The sequence below is a fragment of the Empidonax traillii genome, unplaced genomic scaffold (genome assembly GCF_003031625.1).
Source record: "Empidonax traillii isolate 1590-97213 ecotype Southwest subspecies unplaced genomic scaffold, ASM303162v1 scaffold416:size516265, whole genome shotgun sequence".
Lineage (NCBI taxonomy): Eukaryota > Metazoa > Chordata > Aves > Passeriformes > Tyrannidae > Empidonax > Empidonax traillii.
This window is the reverse complement of record NW_020955609.1, coordinates 409807-431296: the sequence shown is the minus strand read 5'-3', so window position 1 is coordinate 431296 and position 21490 is coordinate 409807. Positions and strand designations below refer to the sequence as shown.

At 38.9% G+C, this 21490-nt stretch overlaps 1 protein-coding gene across 3 annotated transcripts in view; it reads right to left on the bottom strand.

The window, feature by feature from the left end:
* Positions 1-21490, bottom strand: part of PCMTD1 (protein-L-isoaspartate (D-aspartate) O-methyltransferase domain containing 1) — a 41493-nt gene that overhangs the window by 19623 nt on the left and 380 nt on the right. Inside the window, exons 1-2 of one of the 3 annotated variants that reach the window (XM_027894095.1) lie at positions 21240-21356; positions 2907-3333 (exon numbers count right to left, since the gene is read on the bottom strand). In XM_027894095.1, coding sequence (XP_027749896.1) covers positions 2907-3213 — 307 coding nt within the window. In that variant the 5' untranslated portion in view covers positions 3214-3333; positions 21240-21356. Of the gene's footprint in view, positions 1-2906; positions 3334-13477; positions 13500-21239; positions 21357-21490 lie in introns of those variants that run through there. The other 2 variants (XM_027894096.1, XM_027894093.1) reach the window with 2 other exon arrangements.

Genomic DNA, 21490 nt, shown 5'->3' with positions numbered 1-21490 from the left:
TTTAGAACATTTTCTATTGGGTGAAATAACAGCAATCCACTAGGTTATCATAGGTAGTGTTTGTAAGATCTCTCTAACTGCAGGCAAGAGGTAGGTGTCATTCAAAGGATGTTCTCAGAACTTGTGAAAACATGTACCTCCTGATGACAATCCATGTAAATTTAGTTTAACATTGCTCACATTAAAAAAGTACTAGCTTAGGAAATCCCTTCCTCGCTGTTTATTGTTTTCTTGTAATAGGCAATGATGTCTCTAAGAACTCTACAGCATGCAGGAGTACTCAATTTACGTTTTCTTTACTTAAAAATTGTCATTCGTTCAATCTCATCATTAAAAGATGCATCAACATCACCTGTCCAAAAATTCACATGTACATACCTTCCAGTATTTTATTCTGAAAACAAAGAACTAAAAAATCCTGCAAACATCAGTTGCTCCAAAAGCTTAAAATCAGATCTAAGAATGCAGAACACTAACTACCCCATCATCGTACATCACAGTATCCACAATTTGAACAGAAAGATGAGAAACGTGCTCTCTTCTTTCATTGGGAAAGTCACAGCTGTACATTTCAGCAGAGTCAGTTATTCTAAAATCATGAAACCAACTTCTCTACTATTCTCTGAAATCAACTGGCCTCTTCCATAATAATGAGCTGGCAATTCCACCACCCAGTCCGAACTTCGTTTACATTTCTACAGTATCCGTAGCAATTAATTTAATCTGTAGAGATTGGGGGGGGGGCGGGTGACGGTGTCCTTTTCGTATGTTGCTATACTTAGAAGCGATTACCAGTTTCAAACTATTTGATCATTTAACCTAGTCATTTTGACATCACCAATGTGGCAGAAATACTACTCACTACATTGTCCAATGGAAAGACACCCAGCAACTGTCAAAACCCACATGGTTCTCTGTTGCTCACTGCAGTGTACATTGAAATTGGTTTGAAAAAAAAGTGAGCTTTTAAAAATAAATATAGTATATTCCTCAGGAAGCTACATCTGTTTATTTTTCTTTGCTGTAACAGCTGTTCCCTGGCCTAAAACAAACAGTGAAGTAAAATGATTATATGTAACTAATTTTATCAAGAGCTGAGTAACAAAATAAAGGCACATAAATTGCATTTATACTTTCTATGCCTCAGCCTAGAACTCAAAACACATTGCAGCACTAAGCAGATTTTGGTAACAGGATACAGCACTACAGAAACACGGTTAAGTCTCCTTCAGTAAGTATCTGAGCAGTTGCTGCTGCAGGCTGCTCAGCCCTGCTAGGGAATATCAGCACCTGAGCTGCCTTTGTAGGAACATCTGCAGGGTAACTGTGCTCTTCAGGGGTTGTCAGCCAATCTCACCCTCTGCAAGAGACAAGTCTTTTCCTGCTTAATTTCTTCAACTCTGCATATACTATTCTGAAGGTTAAGAATTCTGCTTGATAAGGAGAGGGCAAACTTGGGAGGATTCAACAGTCAACTAACAGCCACTCAAAACTGGTTAGATAAATACACAGACAGAAGTGCAATATACAAAGGCAACAGCAATATACATTATTTTTTTCCAGAAGTTAAGAAAGAATAATGAAATAACAAAGCTTCCCACAAGACAAATAAATTAATACCATTAGTCACTATGCTGAAGAAACACTTTGGAGAAAAAAATGCAGCAATATTTCCTGATTGGTTTAATACTGAGCTTAAAATATTACAATCTAATTAAAAGTGGCTACTCTCAAACAGGAACACTTCCAAATAGGGCAAAGCAACACTCTAAGAGAGTAGGTATCTTTATTATATTTTTACCTGTTAATGAACATAATTCCTGTTTCCACAAAACAGTGGAACTTGTTGAATTTATTAGTATTAACTGGAACAAAAGATACTGCCACAGATACCAAGAACTGACATTTGTTATGCACTATTAGACATAATTTCTGCTCTTTAATAAATAAGAACTAATGTCAGAAAGTAACTAATTGAAAAACTAAACAAACCAACTCTTAACTGTATATAAATAAATATAAGCAAAATCTGTATATTACTTGTCAGCAAGGCTTCTGCAACCAAAGAAAAACTGCATGCAATACGGTCAATAAATTATATTTATGAAAGCTATGTATTAAAATAACTGCAGTTGTTTTATGTAATGAAAATAATTTGTAAAAAAATTATTTGGTGGTGCATATGCTCTGCAGTCTAAACACTGGAGATAGAAGAAGATTTAAAGCACTTTTCTCTCTAGGTTTTAAAATTTAAATTTAGACAACAATATTTAATTACATCTTTTTTCATACATGAAATGTATTTGAAAACAGAAGAAAAACCACAGTGCTAATCTGTTAAAGCAGTTTTGAAAACCTGCAGACATACAATGATTAAACATCTTATCCGTCTACATCCCTAAATTTTCTCACTAATAAAATTATTCAATAAATATATTCTAAAAGGAATGTTTGCACACTGATACAGATTTATTTTTAAATTACGTTTCTTCAAGAGAAATTAGCCTTTACAATCTAGATTTTTCTTCCCATAAACTCAAGATCAAACCAGTAACCCAGTGTGAGGGCATAAACACGGTGCAAATGCAGACTGAAATTCTAGTCTTCAAAAACTGTTCCACTGTACCTTCCCCTTTTAAGCAACAAAAGGACCGTTTCCTTTCAAATGAGAATTTTAGACTACAGAAAGCAGGAAGAATTGCCACTTCCAAAAAAATCCCATGAAACACTACTGAACTACAGCTGCCAGTGAACTGCTCATAGATAACAAACAATATTCTAACAACGTATCTCCAAGAGCCGACCTTAAGTACAGCATTGTCATTTTTAAATAAGTTTTACAGGGCTTGGGTAATCTTCTAAAAATATGAAAATACACTATATTAAAATAAAAACATTCAGGTTACCTAATATTAATCCCACCATTGTACTCAAGTATCCGGTTCCACTACCCAGATTTAGAAAAGACAATCCAGGCTGAAGCTTCAGTGCTTCCATGACTTCAGAATAAATGCAAGGTGCTGACAAGTGTATATTTCCATGCTTCCAGGCCAAGTCTTTATAAGCACTGTCCCTGTATCCTTCCAGATAATAATCACCACGATCAATGGCTCTGAAGGCTTGCTCCACACTCTCAGTGCGAATGTACTGAGCTTCTTTCAAGTTATCAATTAAGTCATCATTGTCTTCTCCAGCACTCACAGCTCCTCCCATGCTGAATTTCTACGGTAATTCAATTAGTTTGCAAAACACATTAGGAGGAGAGTTTTCCCAAAAGTATAGGTATGTAATGAAGTCTCAGTTCTTCTTTCAGAAGTACATCACAAACGAATCCTAAAAAACAGATATGTTGAGATTACTTGAGTTTCAAAAGATAAACAAATCAACAACTATTAGTGGGTGATGAAATAGATAATATTGGATAACTTCATGAAGCAGAACTATTAAGAGTCAGGGCAGACAGTATTTAATAAAAATTCCACCCCTCAGATTTTAACTCAAGCCAGTGTTGCTGGCCTTAGCCAGAAACATATCTCAGCCTTAATATGTCAACGTGGGCTGTCTACATTATGTAAACTCTTAACACTGCATTGCCTGCTTAACACTGAAAACACTACTGTGCTAAGAACCTATCACCCATGTTATATCTTTGAGGGGGCAACAGATGGCAAAGCAACTGGCCTTGGGCTAGTTCAAGTCCCATCCTCGGAACTAAATGTCCAACAGCAGCTGGAGCATTTACCAGCTTAGTTAATTTTGAAAGGAACTGGATTCACATGCTCTAAGATCACCCCATGGTGGGAGACTAAGCCCAGTAAGCAGTCATGTCCAGGAGATGCTTTTCAGATGTTCACTTTTGAGCCGAAGCAGAATACTACAACAAATACAATGGCACATTGCTGTTCTGGAATCAAAACAGGAAACCCCTCCTAGTATCTGAGCTTCTCCTAATGCCTGTCATATTTGCTAGAGGAATACCAATTCCTTAAGTACCCAGAAGTTTTCAACACCTTGTCAGCTCGTAAGTGTAATTCTACACAGCATACTAAATTCAGAATACTTCAGGTCTGTATTTACCTGCACTGACTACATTATTAATTACTAAACTCATCAATTCCAGATGTTAACATTTTTAATGTTGCATGAGTTACCAGTAAAACAGCAACAGAAGACTAAGAGAAAAAGTTTAATCCACCACTTCTAGATGAATACAGTACACAGTGAGCTAGTTGTTAACAGTAATTGAATGTCAGCTCAGACAGCCAAGAGAAGAGAAAGGTAATCATGAATCTTGTTACACATTCTAGGTAACCTAGATAACAAAAAAAAACCCCAAACAAACCCCAAACCAATGACACACTCACCCCAACTCTTGAAAAGAATTGCTATCATGTTTTAAAAGATTCCACCTGACACTTCAAACAAGCATATTTCTTTTTTGAAAATATGAAGGTAATCTTTTATCTGAGAATACTCCAACACAATTCAGCAAATTCTGGCTTTGCACATGCCTATCTGTGCATATTCATGTCAGGAGTTCATAAATACAACCCAAATGCCTAAGGTCACTTAACAGAATGAAGCTGGTTCTTAAGCTAATGTTGAGGGGTTAACTGCAACACAGTTAACAGGTTTTATGGTTAAATACTTCAAATGAAGAAACTTCTTAGAACACATTTAAAAGGTCTCTGTCAAAACAGAACTAACAAACCTTTCCATAATACTGAATGGAAACACCCAGCAACTTAAAAGCATATTTAAATTTGGTTTAGATTTAGATTTCCTGCCACTGCAACATCAAAAAAAAAGACTTTTGGAGTTTGAACCTGTCTTGGTTTCGACTAGGATGAAGTTCATTTTGTTCCCAGAAGCTGGAACACTGCTAGTGTTTTTAATTTAGTATGAGAACAATGTCGATAACACACTTCAGCTTAGTTGCTGCTCAGTAGTGTTTACCCTAAGCCAAGGACTTTTCCATCTGCCACACTCTGCCACTGAGCAGGTGCACAAGAAGCTGGGAGGGAGCATGGCCAGGACAGCTGATCTAAACTGGCCGAAGAGATATTCCACACCACAGCATGTCATGCCCAGTATACAAACTGGTGGCAGATTACTGGGGAGGGGGCGGAATGCTTAGGGCTGCTAAAGCCCTGGTAAAATCATGGGTGAAACATGACTGTTCACCGCTCAGCTGTGTGCTTCCCTCTGAAGCAATTTTTACTGACATTCTGGACTGGAAAGAGATAAAAAGACACCAGGTGCAATTATCAACCAGCAGGAAAACCTTTGATTAAAGTAGAAAAGCCACATTTCTCAACATGCTAGTGTTCCACACCAGAATAAGTAGGCGTGTGCGTTCACTCACACAGGAACATTCCTTTCTACTTGTGAAAAAAATAAGGGGAGATTTAGGCAGAAGATATGAAACCTGAGGGAGGCTTTTTTTAAGTACAGTTTATAAAAATATTCCAGCCCTACCTACTTGTCTGCGCTTGCATCACACCTGGAAGTTCAATGAATCAAACGATTCTTCAGTTAAATAACCAACAGTGACTAAAGCAATAGTTTTTGCCATCCTTTCATAATAAGTTCACGATTACCTTGTGATATGTTTGGAAATAATTTTAACTAAAACCACAAAGGTAAGAAGTCAGTTTCCTGAAGACTGTTACATTCGAGAAACAGCAATGTCGCTTCCAGCTCTTCCTGCGGGGTGCATCCACCCCTTCGCACCAGCAGATGGAGAACTCCGCTCGCCATCAGCACTGCGGCGGCACACACAGAGTCCGTGGACGGGAAAATGCTGCACTTCCAAAGTAAAGCTTTAGTATTTCCATCAACAAGCGTCTTCACTAGTTTCACGCAACATTTATTTCCCGTCAATGACATTTCCTAGTTTTCAATACAATTACAATGGTAAAACAGATCTTTTTTCAGGTATTTGGTAATTTTGTGTTCTTGGGATCATGTCAGCTCGAGGTATTACAGTATCAGAAGACTTTGTACTGATGACGCCCCCTCCAAGCATTTCACGCAGAATCTCAAAGACAAGAACAGAGAACGTGTGGTAGACAGCATGACATTGTCGAAAATAGGGGAGAAAAGAAATGGAAAGCCTTCTCTCACAAACGGGATGCCTGGGCAGCTGAACAGTGGCTATTTGGTAGTGCAATTGAGGGTTACATCTTATTCGGAATATACTGCTCCTGGCTGAAGGAGGTGACATTAAGTAGATGGCAGTGATATTGTCTGCTTTTTAGATATTTTGCTTTTGGTTTGCTTTCATTAATCAGCTATGGTGCTCTACTCTGCACTCTACAGCTACAGGTAGTAGAAAGATAGTAGAAAGATTTTTGTTTAAAAACAAAAAATTCCCTAGGAAGTTACAGAAATAGATCTTTTCATCAAAAGTGACCACTTGTACTTTTTTTTCACTTTCCTCAGATGCTTTCATATTTGAAAGCTTTTGCCTTATGAAAGTAAAATTCCTTCTAACAGAGATGACAGATTTTAAACACACAAAATAAAACACCTCAGAAGCCATTTTAGCACAGATGAAAAAAACCAGCAAGTTAGTAAAATCTCCCTTGTGACAGCTGACCCAGGACCAAGATAAAGACAGCATATTGTGATAAAACTTTCTACATGGCTGCAAATATAAATCTCACTGATACTTAGAGTGAAACACATGCAGTTCACAAAGAGCACATCCAACATTCTGATGCCTATTACTCCAAGAAGTGTAGCAATTTCACAAGAAATAGGAAAGCGCATAAAGTTAACGAAATGCAGCTATGGCCTTTAGGCTTAAGAATACAGAAGCCAACAGAAATTGTAGTTTAGGAGCTAAAATTTCAATATAGTCTTGATTAAAAAGTTCATTCACTTATTAAAACCAACTACAGTTAAAACAATCTCCACTTCTCATTCCACACGACTCATGAATTCATCTTCAGAAGCTGGAGCACTACCTTTAAGTTTCTTATATTCACAATAAAAATGAAATGACAACACACTTTCCCATTACATAACAATCCACACAACTGCACCACACCACCTCTGACCTGTTTCTGACCTAATCTGTAACCAATTTCACTGAAATTCCTTATCACAAATAATTTCTTGGGGTTCTTCTGAGTGTTTTTTTGCTAGCTCTCAAAGGGACAAAAGTTTTGCATGTTTCAGAATTTTTACAAATACATTTGCACTTCAAGTTAATCCCTCAGGTCACTAAGGACTCGCACACGCTCCTAAATACAGTTTAAATACCATGCTAGCAAGGTATCCAGTTAATTTGATAGAAAAAACCTCACTGACATCACTAAATCCATACCATGTCAAGTATCTTACAAATTTATTACCTTGTAATACTGACACATCTTGACTCCTGTTAGATGACTCCTTGGAAATACATGTTATTTGAGCCTATTTACTTGATTCCTATTTTGTTTCAAAACATGACAAATCCAAGATAAAATATAATAAATGGAATAAGCCATACTTCAAGTCTCCTCTTCAGAACTATTTTCACTAAGATATCAGCTTGGACTAACACAACACAATCGTGAGTGTGACACATTATTTTAAACTCATAATGGAATACAACATTGCTTGGTCAATCTTCCCTCTTTCCTGTGAAGGGGAAAAGATAGCTATAAACCACTGAGCTGCACAATAATATTACAATTCAGTTGTTGAGTTTCCCCAGAAAGGAATATTCTGTGACCGGCAATAGAAGGCCACTAACCATGAATGCACATAAGTGCCTGAAACACTTCAGTCCACTTCACAATTTCAGTTTACTCATAGCAAAAGTCAGCAACACTGCTCTGATCAGCAGAGTTTTAAAGTTCCCCAGGCCACCAATACAGTGTTAGACCTAGCTATTTCGGTTCCGACTCAATTTGTGACATTCACGACACTCCTGCAGCTGTTAGGATCTCAAGATCATGTTTTGCCTGTCTTCGGCCCATCCAGCAACTCCTACAACCACAGCTCTCCATTTTTAGTTTAGTTTTGCTTTGTCTCCCGGGTGTTGTAACAGCGCCTCACACAAGGAAATTCAACCCCAAACTGCAGAGCTGAGTTTAAGACTTCAGCGGGAGCTATGAAAACACCAGAATGATTGATTATGATCTGAAAGGAAAAGAAAAATTCTAATATTAACTTCACTAGCGCAGGCTGAAGAAAACTAAAATATGAAGTGCATGCTGTAAGTAACTACAAAAATAAGAATTAACTGTGGGAACACGGAGGTATTTCAGACTGAAGCCTTTACAAACATTTTTTTTTAAATTATTTTTATACCCACACCTTGCTGCTAAACTGATACTAAAGGCAACAAACAGTTTAAGCACTTTGGAAAACCAGCTACTACTTGAACTGCCTTCTCTTCCACAGCTATTTGTTTTGTCACTCCAAACAGCTATGAAAGAAGAAAAACTGTTGTTTTCAGAATATACTAACATACTATTGGTGCATTAAGGAAAACTCTTTTGAAAACACTTCACATTTCTTCAGTCCATACTCTAGACTCATCTTACTTAACATTCACTCCTAACCTACTGTTCAGCAGATCGCTTCAAGAAGCACTTCAAGTTAAACAAGCAAGTACAAAAACAACTGCAGTCAGCTCTCCAATGCAATGCACTCCACGAAGCATACTTTGAGGTTCTTTGCAATACAGCAATGGAACAAAGAACAGACCTCAGGATTAGTGCTAAGTCAAATGAATGTAAACAGCTACAACTACTGACTTAACCTGAATTGCATTGACCTACTTGAGCAGAAAATGTTTGTCAAGTCTGATGTAAGCTTAAGCCCTGATCTTCCTGTTCAGGCCTTCAAGAGTTGTTTATACAAGATTCCAGGTATGTGCCTGCTCTCACTCTTCCTCCACTTCCAGTCACCTGAGCATACTCAGATGCTGCATTTCTCTCAAAGGAGGAGCTGAAGCTTATGGAACTCCACAAATTTATGAGCGGGGACAAGCATCTCAGGGCATGATCAAATGACTTTACACTGAAGTTACACAAGGGTGTAATTTTAGACCAACTTTGCTGAGTATCCACTGACCTTTTTTTCTTTAATTTGATACAGTTCACAGGAACTTGAAGTAAAATATAATAAAACAACATAGAATTTTGTTGTGCCTTTTTTTTCCTCCTTCTTTGGAACAGGATACATTTCTTTCTTGGTCTATGCCTTCTCCTGCACTGAATTTGTTTTTCTCATCTGAAATTCTACCTACTCTCTTCACACAATGGCAAGGACTGAATGCTAAAAGGAACATCTTCTATACATCATTTCTGTATGTCACACCTGTTTTCAGGTAGGTTGATAAAGACTTTAAAATTCAATACCTTTTATCATAAAGCAAAGGAAACAATCCTATATATTTCCTGGATGAAACCTTTAACAGCTTAACCCCACATCTTGACTTAGTTCTCCTTGCTACTTAAAAATCTGGGCAATGAAAGAATTTTTTGCAAAGCTGAGCCTCTGAGGATTCAGAAGCAGTTTCTTCTTCAAATACAGACTCATTAATTGCTAGTAAAGAGTGTCTACTGGTCATCTGCACAAAATTATTTCCCACACACACCTCCCCTGCACAAGAGTGTGCATACCTACAAACATTTCAAATCTAGTCACTCACGTTACAAAGTTTTAAATTGGGACCAAGTACAGAAACACTTCCTTCTCTTAGAAGGATTTGCTAGAATCTAATTTCACAATAAGTTTTAGTTTAGCCACCATCTGCCATAAATATTTTGTTAAGAAACATTGTTTTAAAAAGGAAAAAGCCTCCATGCATGAGAGGCTGATGAGAAGACTAACAGCTCTGAAATTTCCTGATTAACCTGTCTTTGCAAAAGTCTCATGAGACTTTAAGTATGTCATGTTACCACCTGTGCAGAAGACATTAGTCTGTCTGGCATAAAGACTTTGTCCATTACTAATAGACAGCATTAATAACTAGTTGTTGCTCAGTCTCAGAGCCAGCTCCTCCTCATAATCTGAAGCAGATGACCAGAAGTGCTGTTAAGAAAATAGCCTCCTACGTGCTCCAAAAATCATTTTTCAAAGCAGCAAGATACTGCTGGCTGGTACCATCGGAAAAAGACACACCAAAGATGTAAAATTTGCTGTGTGTCACGTTCAGTGATACAGTCTACTAGATTAAAAAAAAAAAAATTCTAAATTATATAAAAGTTTCAGAGAGCAAGGGTAACTTCTGAATACCTGACTGACAATGACAAGAGCCAAAGTCTATGAAGTGTGTGATGTGGTCTGAGCAGCACAACTACACAGTTCCTGGTAGTAGTACCTGATCAGAACAGCATGACGTATTTTATTCACAGTATGCAGTGGGAATCTATCAACAAAATAGTAATTACGTGTCTGTTGCCTGCCATTAGAGTTCAGCTATAGGCAAACTGGTGATTATATCTCAACAGGTTGTATGTATACCTTTATGTCTGAATAAGCACTAGCTCTGCCCAGATTCTGTATACTCTGTAGTATCCGAACAATTGCAAATTTCAAAACAATTAATATTTCTTCTCTACCCACACCAGTCCAAAATATTTCCTATTGCTTGTTTGTAAGATACTGGATAAAATGTCCTCATCTCTAGGGAGCCCAAGGTGACTTACTGACTAGTCAAAGCTCCACTGGAAGATCTCATAAGCAAAGGGTATCAATTTAACCCAATGTCTAGAACACAGAAGATCCCCTATCCTTCCTCTGACACCAGTGTCCATGACAGAACCCAGCAGCGCTCTCATAGCACGCTTTGTAAAGGTCTCAGGTCCTGAGAGGTGTGCCTACAGCTCTGCCTAGTCCCAGGATACAGCTATTTTTAGTCTATCCAGTATAAAGTAGCTGAAGAGTACTGCTGTATCACGGACTGGCTGTGAGAAAGGGGAAAGATGAGAAGCTTCTCAAGAAGGCCTAAAAGACCCACAGAAGGAGGAGGTTCCAGGTAATAGCAGTTTGCTCACTGGCAAGACTAAAATGTCAGGATTTCATATGACAGATATGAATCTATGATGATTAATACATACGGGTGTCTGATATTCACCAAGTCTGTACCATGCACCTGTTTTTCAGATGAGAAACTGCTGCCTATGCACATATTTCACAGGAATTAGTGAGCTACAGAGTGACCAGTCTGCAAAACTCATTGCCACTATACACAGCTTTGTAGAAGGGTATTTAACAGAGAATTCATTTCAAGCAGGTTCATATAAGCCATATCTGTCAAACATTAAGAATTAGAAGAGCTGTAGAGTAATGTATAAAAAGAACTACTTATCTAATCGTGTTTAGTCTTAAAAGGCAAAAGGCATAAAAGTGACCCAAACCTTTCTGCAAATTTTAATATTACTGTGAACCCTTGCCAACTAAGACACTTTGAGAGAGAGAGATATATATAAATATCTCTATATTATATATACACATATCTATCTCAAGACCAAGCCAAATACTCAATTTTAAAATGAAACCCATTTCTCTTCATGAAAGAAAATGCTTAATAATCTAGTTTGTGGTGACTAGAACGTAACAAACCACAGGAAAATGATGCTCCTTTCCTTTCAGTGTCACCTGAAGACAGTAATCAGTAACAACAGGGGACTGGGGAAAGAGAATCCTCTTTTATAATAAAATACAAAGATGGTTTTGTACGGGAAATGAAATATATTTTCCTAACCTTTTACCATAAAAGTTCTTAAGCAGATCAAGGCACACTTCATATAACTCTCAGTAGGCAAAACGTGGCCCGCGACAGAATATTCACTATTTCACCCACTGCTAAAGTTCAAAAACTTATTGCACATAAACATTTCAAGTTATTTAAATAACTCACTTCCAGCAGCAACAGAACAACATACGCCTGTTGCCTTTAGCAAAAGAAAATAGAAATGAGGTCAAGTGTAAAAATAGAAGATAGTTGCATTCCTGACACTTGAAACCTCATCATAGAGTTATGCATTTACTTCAGTCTCTACAAAAAAACACAGGCCCAAATAAAAAACACAAATATCAAACAACTTTACCAAGCTCCAAGTATACTAGAACTTTTGGGTTTCTAATCTTTAGAAATACATCTAAAAGCATCTTAAATAGCATGCAACAATCACAGCACAAACAATTCTAAATACTGTATTTTGTCATTTACTTTCACAGCCTGAGAATCTCAACTTTTATTTATTATATACCCTCTTCTTACAAGATGCTAAATAAATACAATTTAAGGAAAAATAAGTCCTAATCCTTTTTGCTTGATTCTTAAAATAGTCCAGTGCAACACAGTAATATGTTTTGAGAAGTTACTTTATTACTTAGGCCTGTAATTCTCAAGAGGGAAGAATAACTACGGCCCACTCCTGTTTCCTACTTCTCTTCCCTAGAACCATAACACAAAATTCTTTCACTGATGCAATCTTCCAGAAGCATCACACTGGATTCACCACTTTTTTCAACTGTAACTTGTTTACTAATACATGCAGACTAAGAGTTATGTCTAAGAAAGCAATGGATATCTAATTGAACTTTTCTTCTTTTTAATCCCCAAATCCTGCATATCTCCAAAAGCTTTACACTTTAAGGATCCATACCATAATCTCTCATTTTCCATAAACCCATAAACAGCACAACCTAAAATGACTTTGTCCATAATTCTCTATTTATTAAGATTTCCAATGTTTACTTTATATAAAACAGAGATCAGCTATCCCTTCATGGTTCTTACCAAAAGAGAGTGACGCTTTATCAAGACTTTCAAAACGTACAAATCAAGTATGAACTAAATCTACTTAAAACATCTTTTACAAGTCTCTAGTCATCCAGAGGGAAAAAAAAGTTTCAGCATTTTAGTTTACAATGTAAAAGGATTCGGCATTAATCCTGTTATCAAAGCCTTTTCCACAAGGCTTCATGCAAACATTCTGTCATTCTCCCTGCTTTGAGGTAATGTTTCCAAATACTGCTTTCATAACAGTATCACTTTAATTTACACCTGTGACCAGGCAGCAACTCTTACCTTAAGTTTTCCATTGGGCTTGCAAATGATTAAACAGATTATCTGCCTGCACATATCAAAGTTAACCCTGTTGGGTTACACGAGAAAAAACTGTTCTGCACACAGACAAAGGAGTGGAGAGGTATGCCTATGGCTGAGGGAAACCCACATGAATACCCTGACTCAGGCTATCACAGAAGGTCCATCGGCTCTCCCCACACTCCCACCACCACCAGGCCTCTCTAAGGCACTTCTCAGGTTGAAAGGTGTGACTCTTACAAGGTTAGAAGAGTTACCATGGGGTGCAGGGGAAAGGCACTTGGGGATTGCAGAAGTCCTGTGAGAGGATGATTAGGGGAGGAATTAGAGGTGAGAAAAGGAAAGGATCACAGTGTCTAGAGGACAAACACTCATGGGAAAGCCAGGGCTACAGTAACAAGAGGGACAGGTCACCTGCGAGCAGCCTGGAGGTCTGTACGTGTGTCCAGCTGTGCTCTGCCTGTCCTGACCATTAATTTCTTTTTGTAACTCTTTTTCTTGGACCTTGTTGCATGACTTGGAGTCAAACCACAGGTCACAGGTGCTTCTGGGTCTCTGGTGCCAGGAGAGGGTGACCTTCTGCAGGTCAGGGTGTGATCACAGGGAGTACCAAGCTGGGCTATCCAGCAAATTGGCAGAGCGGCCTTGGACACTGAGACAGGACAGACTGTCTGAGCAAGGCAACTGAAGGAGCTGGCTGATAAAAGGAACAAGGGGGAGCCCAAGTGAGGTGCTGGAGAACCGTGGGGTTTGGAATTGGTGGCTGAGCACGTGCATGTGTATAAGAGGTAATGGGGCATAAACAGACCAAAGGGTCAATTCTAGGGTAGAACAAGTGCCTCAACCCAGTAACTGGAAAGAATGGTAATATATACCCACACATGTTCGCAGACATTCAGCTTGGTTGTCCAGAAAGGGCAATGGATTGTGCTTGTACTAGTGCTGCCTTCTGCGCTGGTGTGGTGGCCAACTATGTACTTATGCATGTACATGCTGAATACATGTGTTTGTGTGCTACTGAGAACTCGTGCTTAGCCTCACTACTCACTGGACCTGGGGCCATGTACACCTAAACTAAAAACTAGAAATACTTGAACAAAACCTCTTCTAGGCCTTCCTTAAAAGCCAAAACCATCATACATAAGCACATTCTTACCTTGAAAATGTTTCTGAATTATTGTTTTTCTTTGTCTCCAAGTATGAATCAAACACCACTGTAAATCTGGCTCCAAAGTTATGATTTACTTACAGTACAGACAGCAGTAGATGTGGTCTGGAGGGGATCTGAAGCATTTGTGAAAGCTTCAGTGACCATTTCAAGACATTCATACAAATATTTCAGCAAGACATGGAGGCTGAAAAACTTACATCACTGTCTATATATAGCAGCAGTGCACTTGCACAGCTTAATTTCATGGTCATCCCCACAATCAGGTTTTTTGTAGTCATGCAAAGCCTGCAATTTTCACCTGACAAAAGTGTAGTTTACAGATATAACACAAGAGGCTGCTACAATCACATAGCTTGATCTAGTTATATCACAGACATCTCCAGTTTATCCAAAGCATGCCAGAATGGAGAAGTCAAATTGTACACTGACTTTTTCTGACAACTGAATACTTCAGAAAACATCACAGAATCTCAGGAAACTTGGCAGCAATGAGTCTTAGTCATAATGAATGCATAATTAACTGAAGCAAATAAGCAGAGACTAAGGCCTATGGGATTTTATAACATTGCAACTGTCAGCTCAGCAGAAGTCAAAGAAACTCAGCAACTCAAATTTTCTGTGTCCTTCCAGTTTCACTGACCTTCTGACCGCAATAATGCCAGATTTAGTTTCTCGACGGAAGAACACAGCAAAGCTTACCAAACTGGACTACACTGAATGGAAAGAAAGCCACAGTTCATTCTGAAAAGGGTAAAGGGGACAGTTTTGCAATAGACAGCAGGGTCACATGCCCGAGCAGAAGAAGAGCCAGCAAAACTCCATCTACCAGAATCCAACATGAACTACTAGAGTAAACAAGAATTTCATGAGTCTCACACAAAGATTTTCATGTCAAAATGAAATCCGATGATGGCAAACTGATGTCCCAGTAGAAATACTCACAGCATTCCTGACTACTTGAAGTTATGAGTACTGCAGAAATATTAAACACTTATCAATACTAAGCATCTCCTTTAGAGAACTTTGGAGTTCATTCTTTCAGCAATACTACATTGCATACAGTTCAGCCATACCTATCAAGCAAAAAAAAATTGCACTGAAAGTGATTACAGGATAGAGGTCCCTACAATCATCTCTTTTTCGTAACTTTGATATACAGATCATTACATAGCATAGTCATCCTGACTGGGTTGAGAAATATTATTGAGAAAAATGGCTTTTTCTTTCATATGTTTGTCAAGGAAGTCACATAGTAATTCCTGAATATCTGCTAAAAATATCTGCTACAGAATTAATAAATTCCCAAAATAATGACCACTTCTCACCTTCTCCCAACCACATGGTCCTAATTCCTCTTTCAATGTTAAAACAACCATTTATAGGAACCAAGCTTTTTATTTGGGACAGCGATGTCACAAGCATATCAACTGCTGGATATGATTAATTAGCTGACTATTACTATAAACAATTCTAATTACTATCACTTCATTTATGGAAATCATGCATTGATGCAGGAATCTCTTTCTAGATAAGCTTTTTTTTTCTTTTTAAATATGAACAAATAATTAAGATTTGTCATCTCTGAGATGTTTTCTTTGAAATTTAGTTCCCTTTCACTCCTGAATACAACTAACTCATAGCAAATTCTATTTGTTTTGCTTGAAGGATAACATCAATAAACATACTTTCAATAGTTACATTCAGGAGTGCATGTATTTTTGTCCACTATAATGAGAGGTGGTATGCAGTAGTATATCTTAAACTACTATACTAGAAAAACTCTGCTTAATTTGCCATTAGAAATACACACCCCTCACTTAAGGCTTGAACGAGCCAATTGTTATAAAAGGAAGAAATAATAATGATTACTGTCAGCCTTAATAAGCTGTATCTATTTAGAAATCAAGCAAAAAAAGTTTTTTGTAATAACAGCAAGCTTCTGATACTTGTGATGTGACTCAGGTGCTCAAACACAGACCTCTAGTGCCATATTAAGTGCTCATACCAACTCCAGGCTACTTGGCCTGTGAAAATGGCAACAGCACTAAGTAACAAAACAGAAAACTCCTCTGCCCACATCCTGTCTTTGCTTCTCTGCAAATAAGGAAGAAAAGCTGCTCTTACTGTGTGATTTAAGACTACTCTGAAAGGAACACACCAGTTGGGACTGCAAAGCCAACCAGATAAAAGGCATCATTGGCCTGTTCAGTCTCTACACTGCCACAGAACTGGTTGGTTGTCCATGTGTTCTTTGTACAGTTGTGTCTACAAATACATAGCATCTTCAGTAAAGCATGTATGTCAGCAACCAAGACAAAGGCTCTCCCTTCCCTAACTGCTCAGCTACCTCTACTTGAGATTTATCCTGTCTGCCATTTTTTTAACTTCGAAGAACGTAGGCCTTCAGTAAATCCCATCTCATATCCAACAGCTCCATGGTGACAACTCAGATGCCTTACAGCATCTCCATATAAGTGTCTTTCATTCAGGATTCAAAACATCCCATGTTGCTATCAAACCACATGCTCTAAGCCTATTAGTTTCTAAACCTAATTTTAAAGTTTTGTTGGCAAATTCTGAGTTGTTTCCTGAAACAAGTTTTTAAATATTAATTCCACTTGTCGTTTTTTTACACTCTAGGAACACGGCAAGTCCAAATTATGCATTTGTTTTCCAACTGTACGCTGTGTAAATACTACTTTGAGTGAAATGCACTACTTTAAAGACATTCCAAAGATGTCACCTTTTATGTCACCTTAACACATAGAATCTTAAATCTCCACTTGTGTGCAACTCATAGAACTCAATATTCTGCACTTGTAACAAACAAGATCTTAATATCTTTTCTTTGCTTAACATATAAAACAAAGCCAGGACTCCAAAATTAGCCTTCATTAAATGCATTTTCTAAGCAGCAGGCTCCAAGTATTTTTCCGCCACAAGACAGTTTAATCCTGCTCCACAGTCACTTCCTCACTCTAGAACTTCGCCATGTGAGAATACACCAGAATCTGTAGCCTGTGAGTAACCACAGGGACTCCTGATGTCACACCTAAATTATTTTAGGGCTGTGGAGTTTGGGGGTTTGTCTTTTTTTTGTTTGTTTGTTCAAGTGCTCTGTGATGACCTCTAAACCAGTGCTTTCTCCTCACAATAATGGGTAGTTTATATTTTTGTGCTTCAATTTTAAACACTGATAAAGTTCACTGAGAAATAAGTCACATACCAATTGCAGCCAAAAGGTACAAGTGATAAAGACCCTGCAGTTGTTTCCAGATACCGTTTCCAATCCTTTTCTCCTTCCAAAAATAAGTTTCTTTGCGCTGACTGCAATTTTTAAATGCATCTTTGTTTTCAGTTTACTTTTACCACTTCCTTTCAACAATTCCAATAAGCTTCTGATCAGACACAGATTTAGCAATAATTCACATACATACATTCCATCAGGATTCCAAGCTCTCCAGACTAGTTAACATCACTGTCAACTTTGGAGTTGCAATACTAACTCTGAAACATCAAGTTGGCATGATGTACCAAGACAAAATGGACAGAGAACCAACACCACTGTTCTGAATGTCAACCAACTATCTTTCAGTTGTACAAAAATTATCTTCATCATCCTAAGATGCTACAGATTCTAGCCTTTCTTCAAGGACCAGAAGTCCAGTTCGAATTTCTTAAATAACACAGCAGCAGCAACTGCTTTAAGAGCTTGCATGAAGCAGGCCTGAAGCCTCTCATTAACATCCAGTGCATACAAATAAGTCCCAAAGGAATTGAAGCACAGTAGTTATTTCCTGATGCTTTCATATAATTATACCCATAATATTTCATCATAATTACTACACTTTAGTCCCTAGAACTCCACGAATAATGAAGTGGAACAGTGTGATCACACTTCTGCAAAGCAGATACATCAAAAGATACATCTTTTATGTATTCTGCAAAGCAGATACATCTAAAAAATCCAAGCTTGTTGGCTGAAGAAGATGAAGCATGTAGATCAACTTCTGACCCTACTGGAAGACTCACAGAGTGCCCTAGGGCAATATACCTGATTATTCATTTGCAAAACATGATTGCACATATGTTCTACCTACTTCTGCTTTGAGGAATTTACATTCTAAATAGGTAAAATAAGTGAGATAATATTAAACTTTGTTTGCATCCAAGAGTGCCAAGTGCTTTAGACTAAAAGGCACTTTTCTTATACAGAGAGCTAAATAAATATCAGCTACAGAACATCCCTTTCGGTTCAGCAGGGTAGAATAGCACATTTCTGTGACATTCCTGCTGAAAATGGGAACAAAGCAGGAAATGAAAAGTACACATGTAAAGACACTCCTCACTGAGAAACAATGACTGTATTCTCAGGTGTTTCTCACCACGTACCTGAGACTGGGATAAGCATTCCCATATGCCTAACTATTTCAGAAATGCTTTTTAAGTATTTGTTCTGGGGAACTTTTAGACCTCCAGAAATAAATCTTTCTGGAACACTGCATGGAAAAATTATCTTGCCTAGTTTTGGGAGTATCTTTGGGGGGAAAAAAACCCCTATACTACTAACTAACTTGCTGTAAGAATTTCAGATTTTACCTCTGTGCTAATGTCTTTCAAATTTGCCTAAAGAAAAAAAATTATCACAGGCAACAATTCTCTTTTAAGACTTCCACCTGCAGTAGTATCATGCCTAAGCCTACCTTTAGCTTCAGAATGCACACTATCTCAAAAGCACTTCAAGACTGCAGAAACACAGACAAGTGACTGCTCTGGTGTGGTCCAGCACAGGCATGGAAAACTACTGAAAAATACATGTCTGGCAGTGAGATCCTATTCTTGTTCTCCTAATAGGCAGAATCCTCTTCAAAAGGAGATGCTGCAGCTTGGGACAGTCACTGAAAGGCAAACAGAAGACTAAGCAATAAAAATCACCAATCTGCCAAGAATGTGATTATAAAAATGGCAAGACTTCATAAATTTATAAAATTTTAAAATTGAAACTGGTTAGTGAAATATCTAAAGCAAGTCACGATGCAGTCAGATTAGATGAAGAAAATCCAGAGAGAAGGCCAACTAGAGAGGCATGAATATTTTTACAGGAATTCTAGAAGAAAGATCAAAGATTATGCAGGGAAGGAACCTAATCCTGCACGAGACACAGTGATAAGATTTGGCCACCCAGGACTGTTCAGCATTACATACTTTTTTCTGTTTCTGCTTCTGTGACTTCATGACATTGTCCTCACTGCAGACCTCCCAACAACATCCAATTGTTTTTTCTAGCATTTCTGAGGAACACTGACTGTTGTAAAGAACATCTGGCTAAGTGTCCATCTCCAAAGCCCTCATTGTGGCTCTATGACCTCACTCATATACTTCTTACATTCCTATCATTATATTTATTCACCCGAACCCAGTTAAAATACCAATAGATCTTTCACATGTTTTTCCACCTATGCATCCAAAGTATTTTTCAAACTTTCCCAACAAATCAGGCAGGAGTTCTGCAGAAGACAGCCTGACTCCTCCCAGAGATGGTCTGCTCAGAGTAAGGTAATGGTCCTGTTGGGGAAAAAAATGTATCACACATTACAATTCATTTGCAAGCATAATGGATTTAGGTTACAAAGGCATTCTTACAATACATGCTTGTAATTTATTAACTTTAGGTATTACAATTTTTTCATCTTAACAAGTAACAAGCCTTCCCTGCAACAGAGAGGTCACATGGTCAAGAGGAATTGAGTATCTTCATTAATTCACTGAATTGCTGACTAGCCTTACCTGTGTCTTTTTTTGTGTGTGTTTCAAAATTTGTTGCTCATTATCAGAATAAACACTACTTCCTCATTGAAGTGTGCAGTTCAACTGTGCTTGACTTTTATTTGAAAGGAATGAAAAAATACCCACTAGAACAGTAACTATGTGGGCCCTGGCAAGTACTGCAAGGACACACAAGCATTCTCCACACACTGCAACAGTTCAATACTTCCATCTCTTCTTTCCTGCAGACTCTGAAGATGTTTTCAAACGAACCCCTCACCTCTTGTCCATAGGTGGTTTTTAAGGGCTTTATTGTTTCTTTCTCTCTCTCTCTCTCTTTTTTTTTTTTTTTTTAATACGACAGAGCTGTACAAAGCAGGCCCAGGCTGATCGAGTATCAAATAAATGCCAAGATTCCTTCCCCCTCTGCCCTCCCTTTCCCTTCCTCCAACTCCACTGCGAGCCGCTGACAACTGCGGAGGCAGGGGGAGGAGGGCGACGGCGGGGGACAGACAAGACCAGCACATGCACGGCAGAAGGCAGCCCGAGGTTTCGGGCCCAAGAGGAATCCCATTAACCCCAGACCGCGGCTCAGCTCCGGGCAGACATGACCCCAGGACGCCTCCTCGAACAGATAACAACAAAGAAAACAGAGGGGCGGAGGTGGCTGCCCCGGAGCCAGTTCCTGCTCCTCCCCTTACGCTGCTCCCAGCCAAAACAGAGACCACAATGTAAACAGAGGCAAAATGTGCATTTATGGCAAAGCGGGGGGCAGAGCAGCCTTCTCTCTGTGCCCCGGCGGCTGCCAGGAATGCTCACCGACCGACTCACGGCTTGCGGGCGAAATGCGAAGTTATCGCCTATTTCACCCACTTTGTTTATGTAAATAAAGTATTTTCCACTCACTGCCGCCGCACCAACACCTCTCCCGAAAGGAGAAATATCCTTCCTTAGCCCACGAGAAACAAAGCGTTGCTTCACGCACCCCTCAAAGATGCCTCGGCCTAGAAGACGCAGCCCCCACAAGACCGTGAGGTTATAAAAGCTTGGCAGAGGTAAAAAAAAAAACCACAACAAAACAAAAACAAAATAGAAAAAAAAAAAACCAAAAACAAACAAACAAAAAAAGCAAGCTCCCGTTCTCACTGCAGTTCCTCAAAGGCAGAAAGCAAACCCACTGCCGTCATGAGGGAAGATGCAGGGCGCTGAGCCGCAGTGGGGGACGAACGATGCCCTTACCTTGCCTCCACCCCCCCCTCCGCCTGGATCTCAGGGCTGGAACCTTCTCTCTCTTGTCCTCGTCCCCTCACCGCTGCCCCGGGCCCGCGACAGCTTCACCAAACACCTCCCCTCCTCCCAACCCTTTTTTGGGCCAGGGATTATTTATTACGCAGGCGGCGGGATGGCGCGGGGGGTGGCGGGGGTCGGGCAAAGGAGGAGAACGAGAACAAATGGGCTTGAGCTGCCGAGGGCGGACGCACACAGCCCCC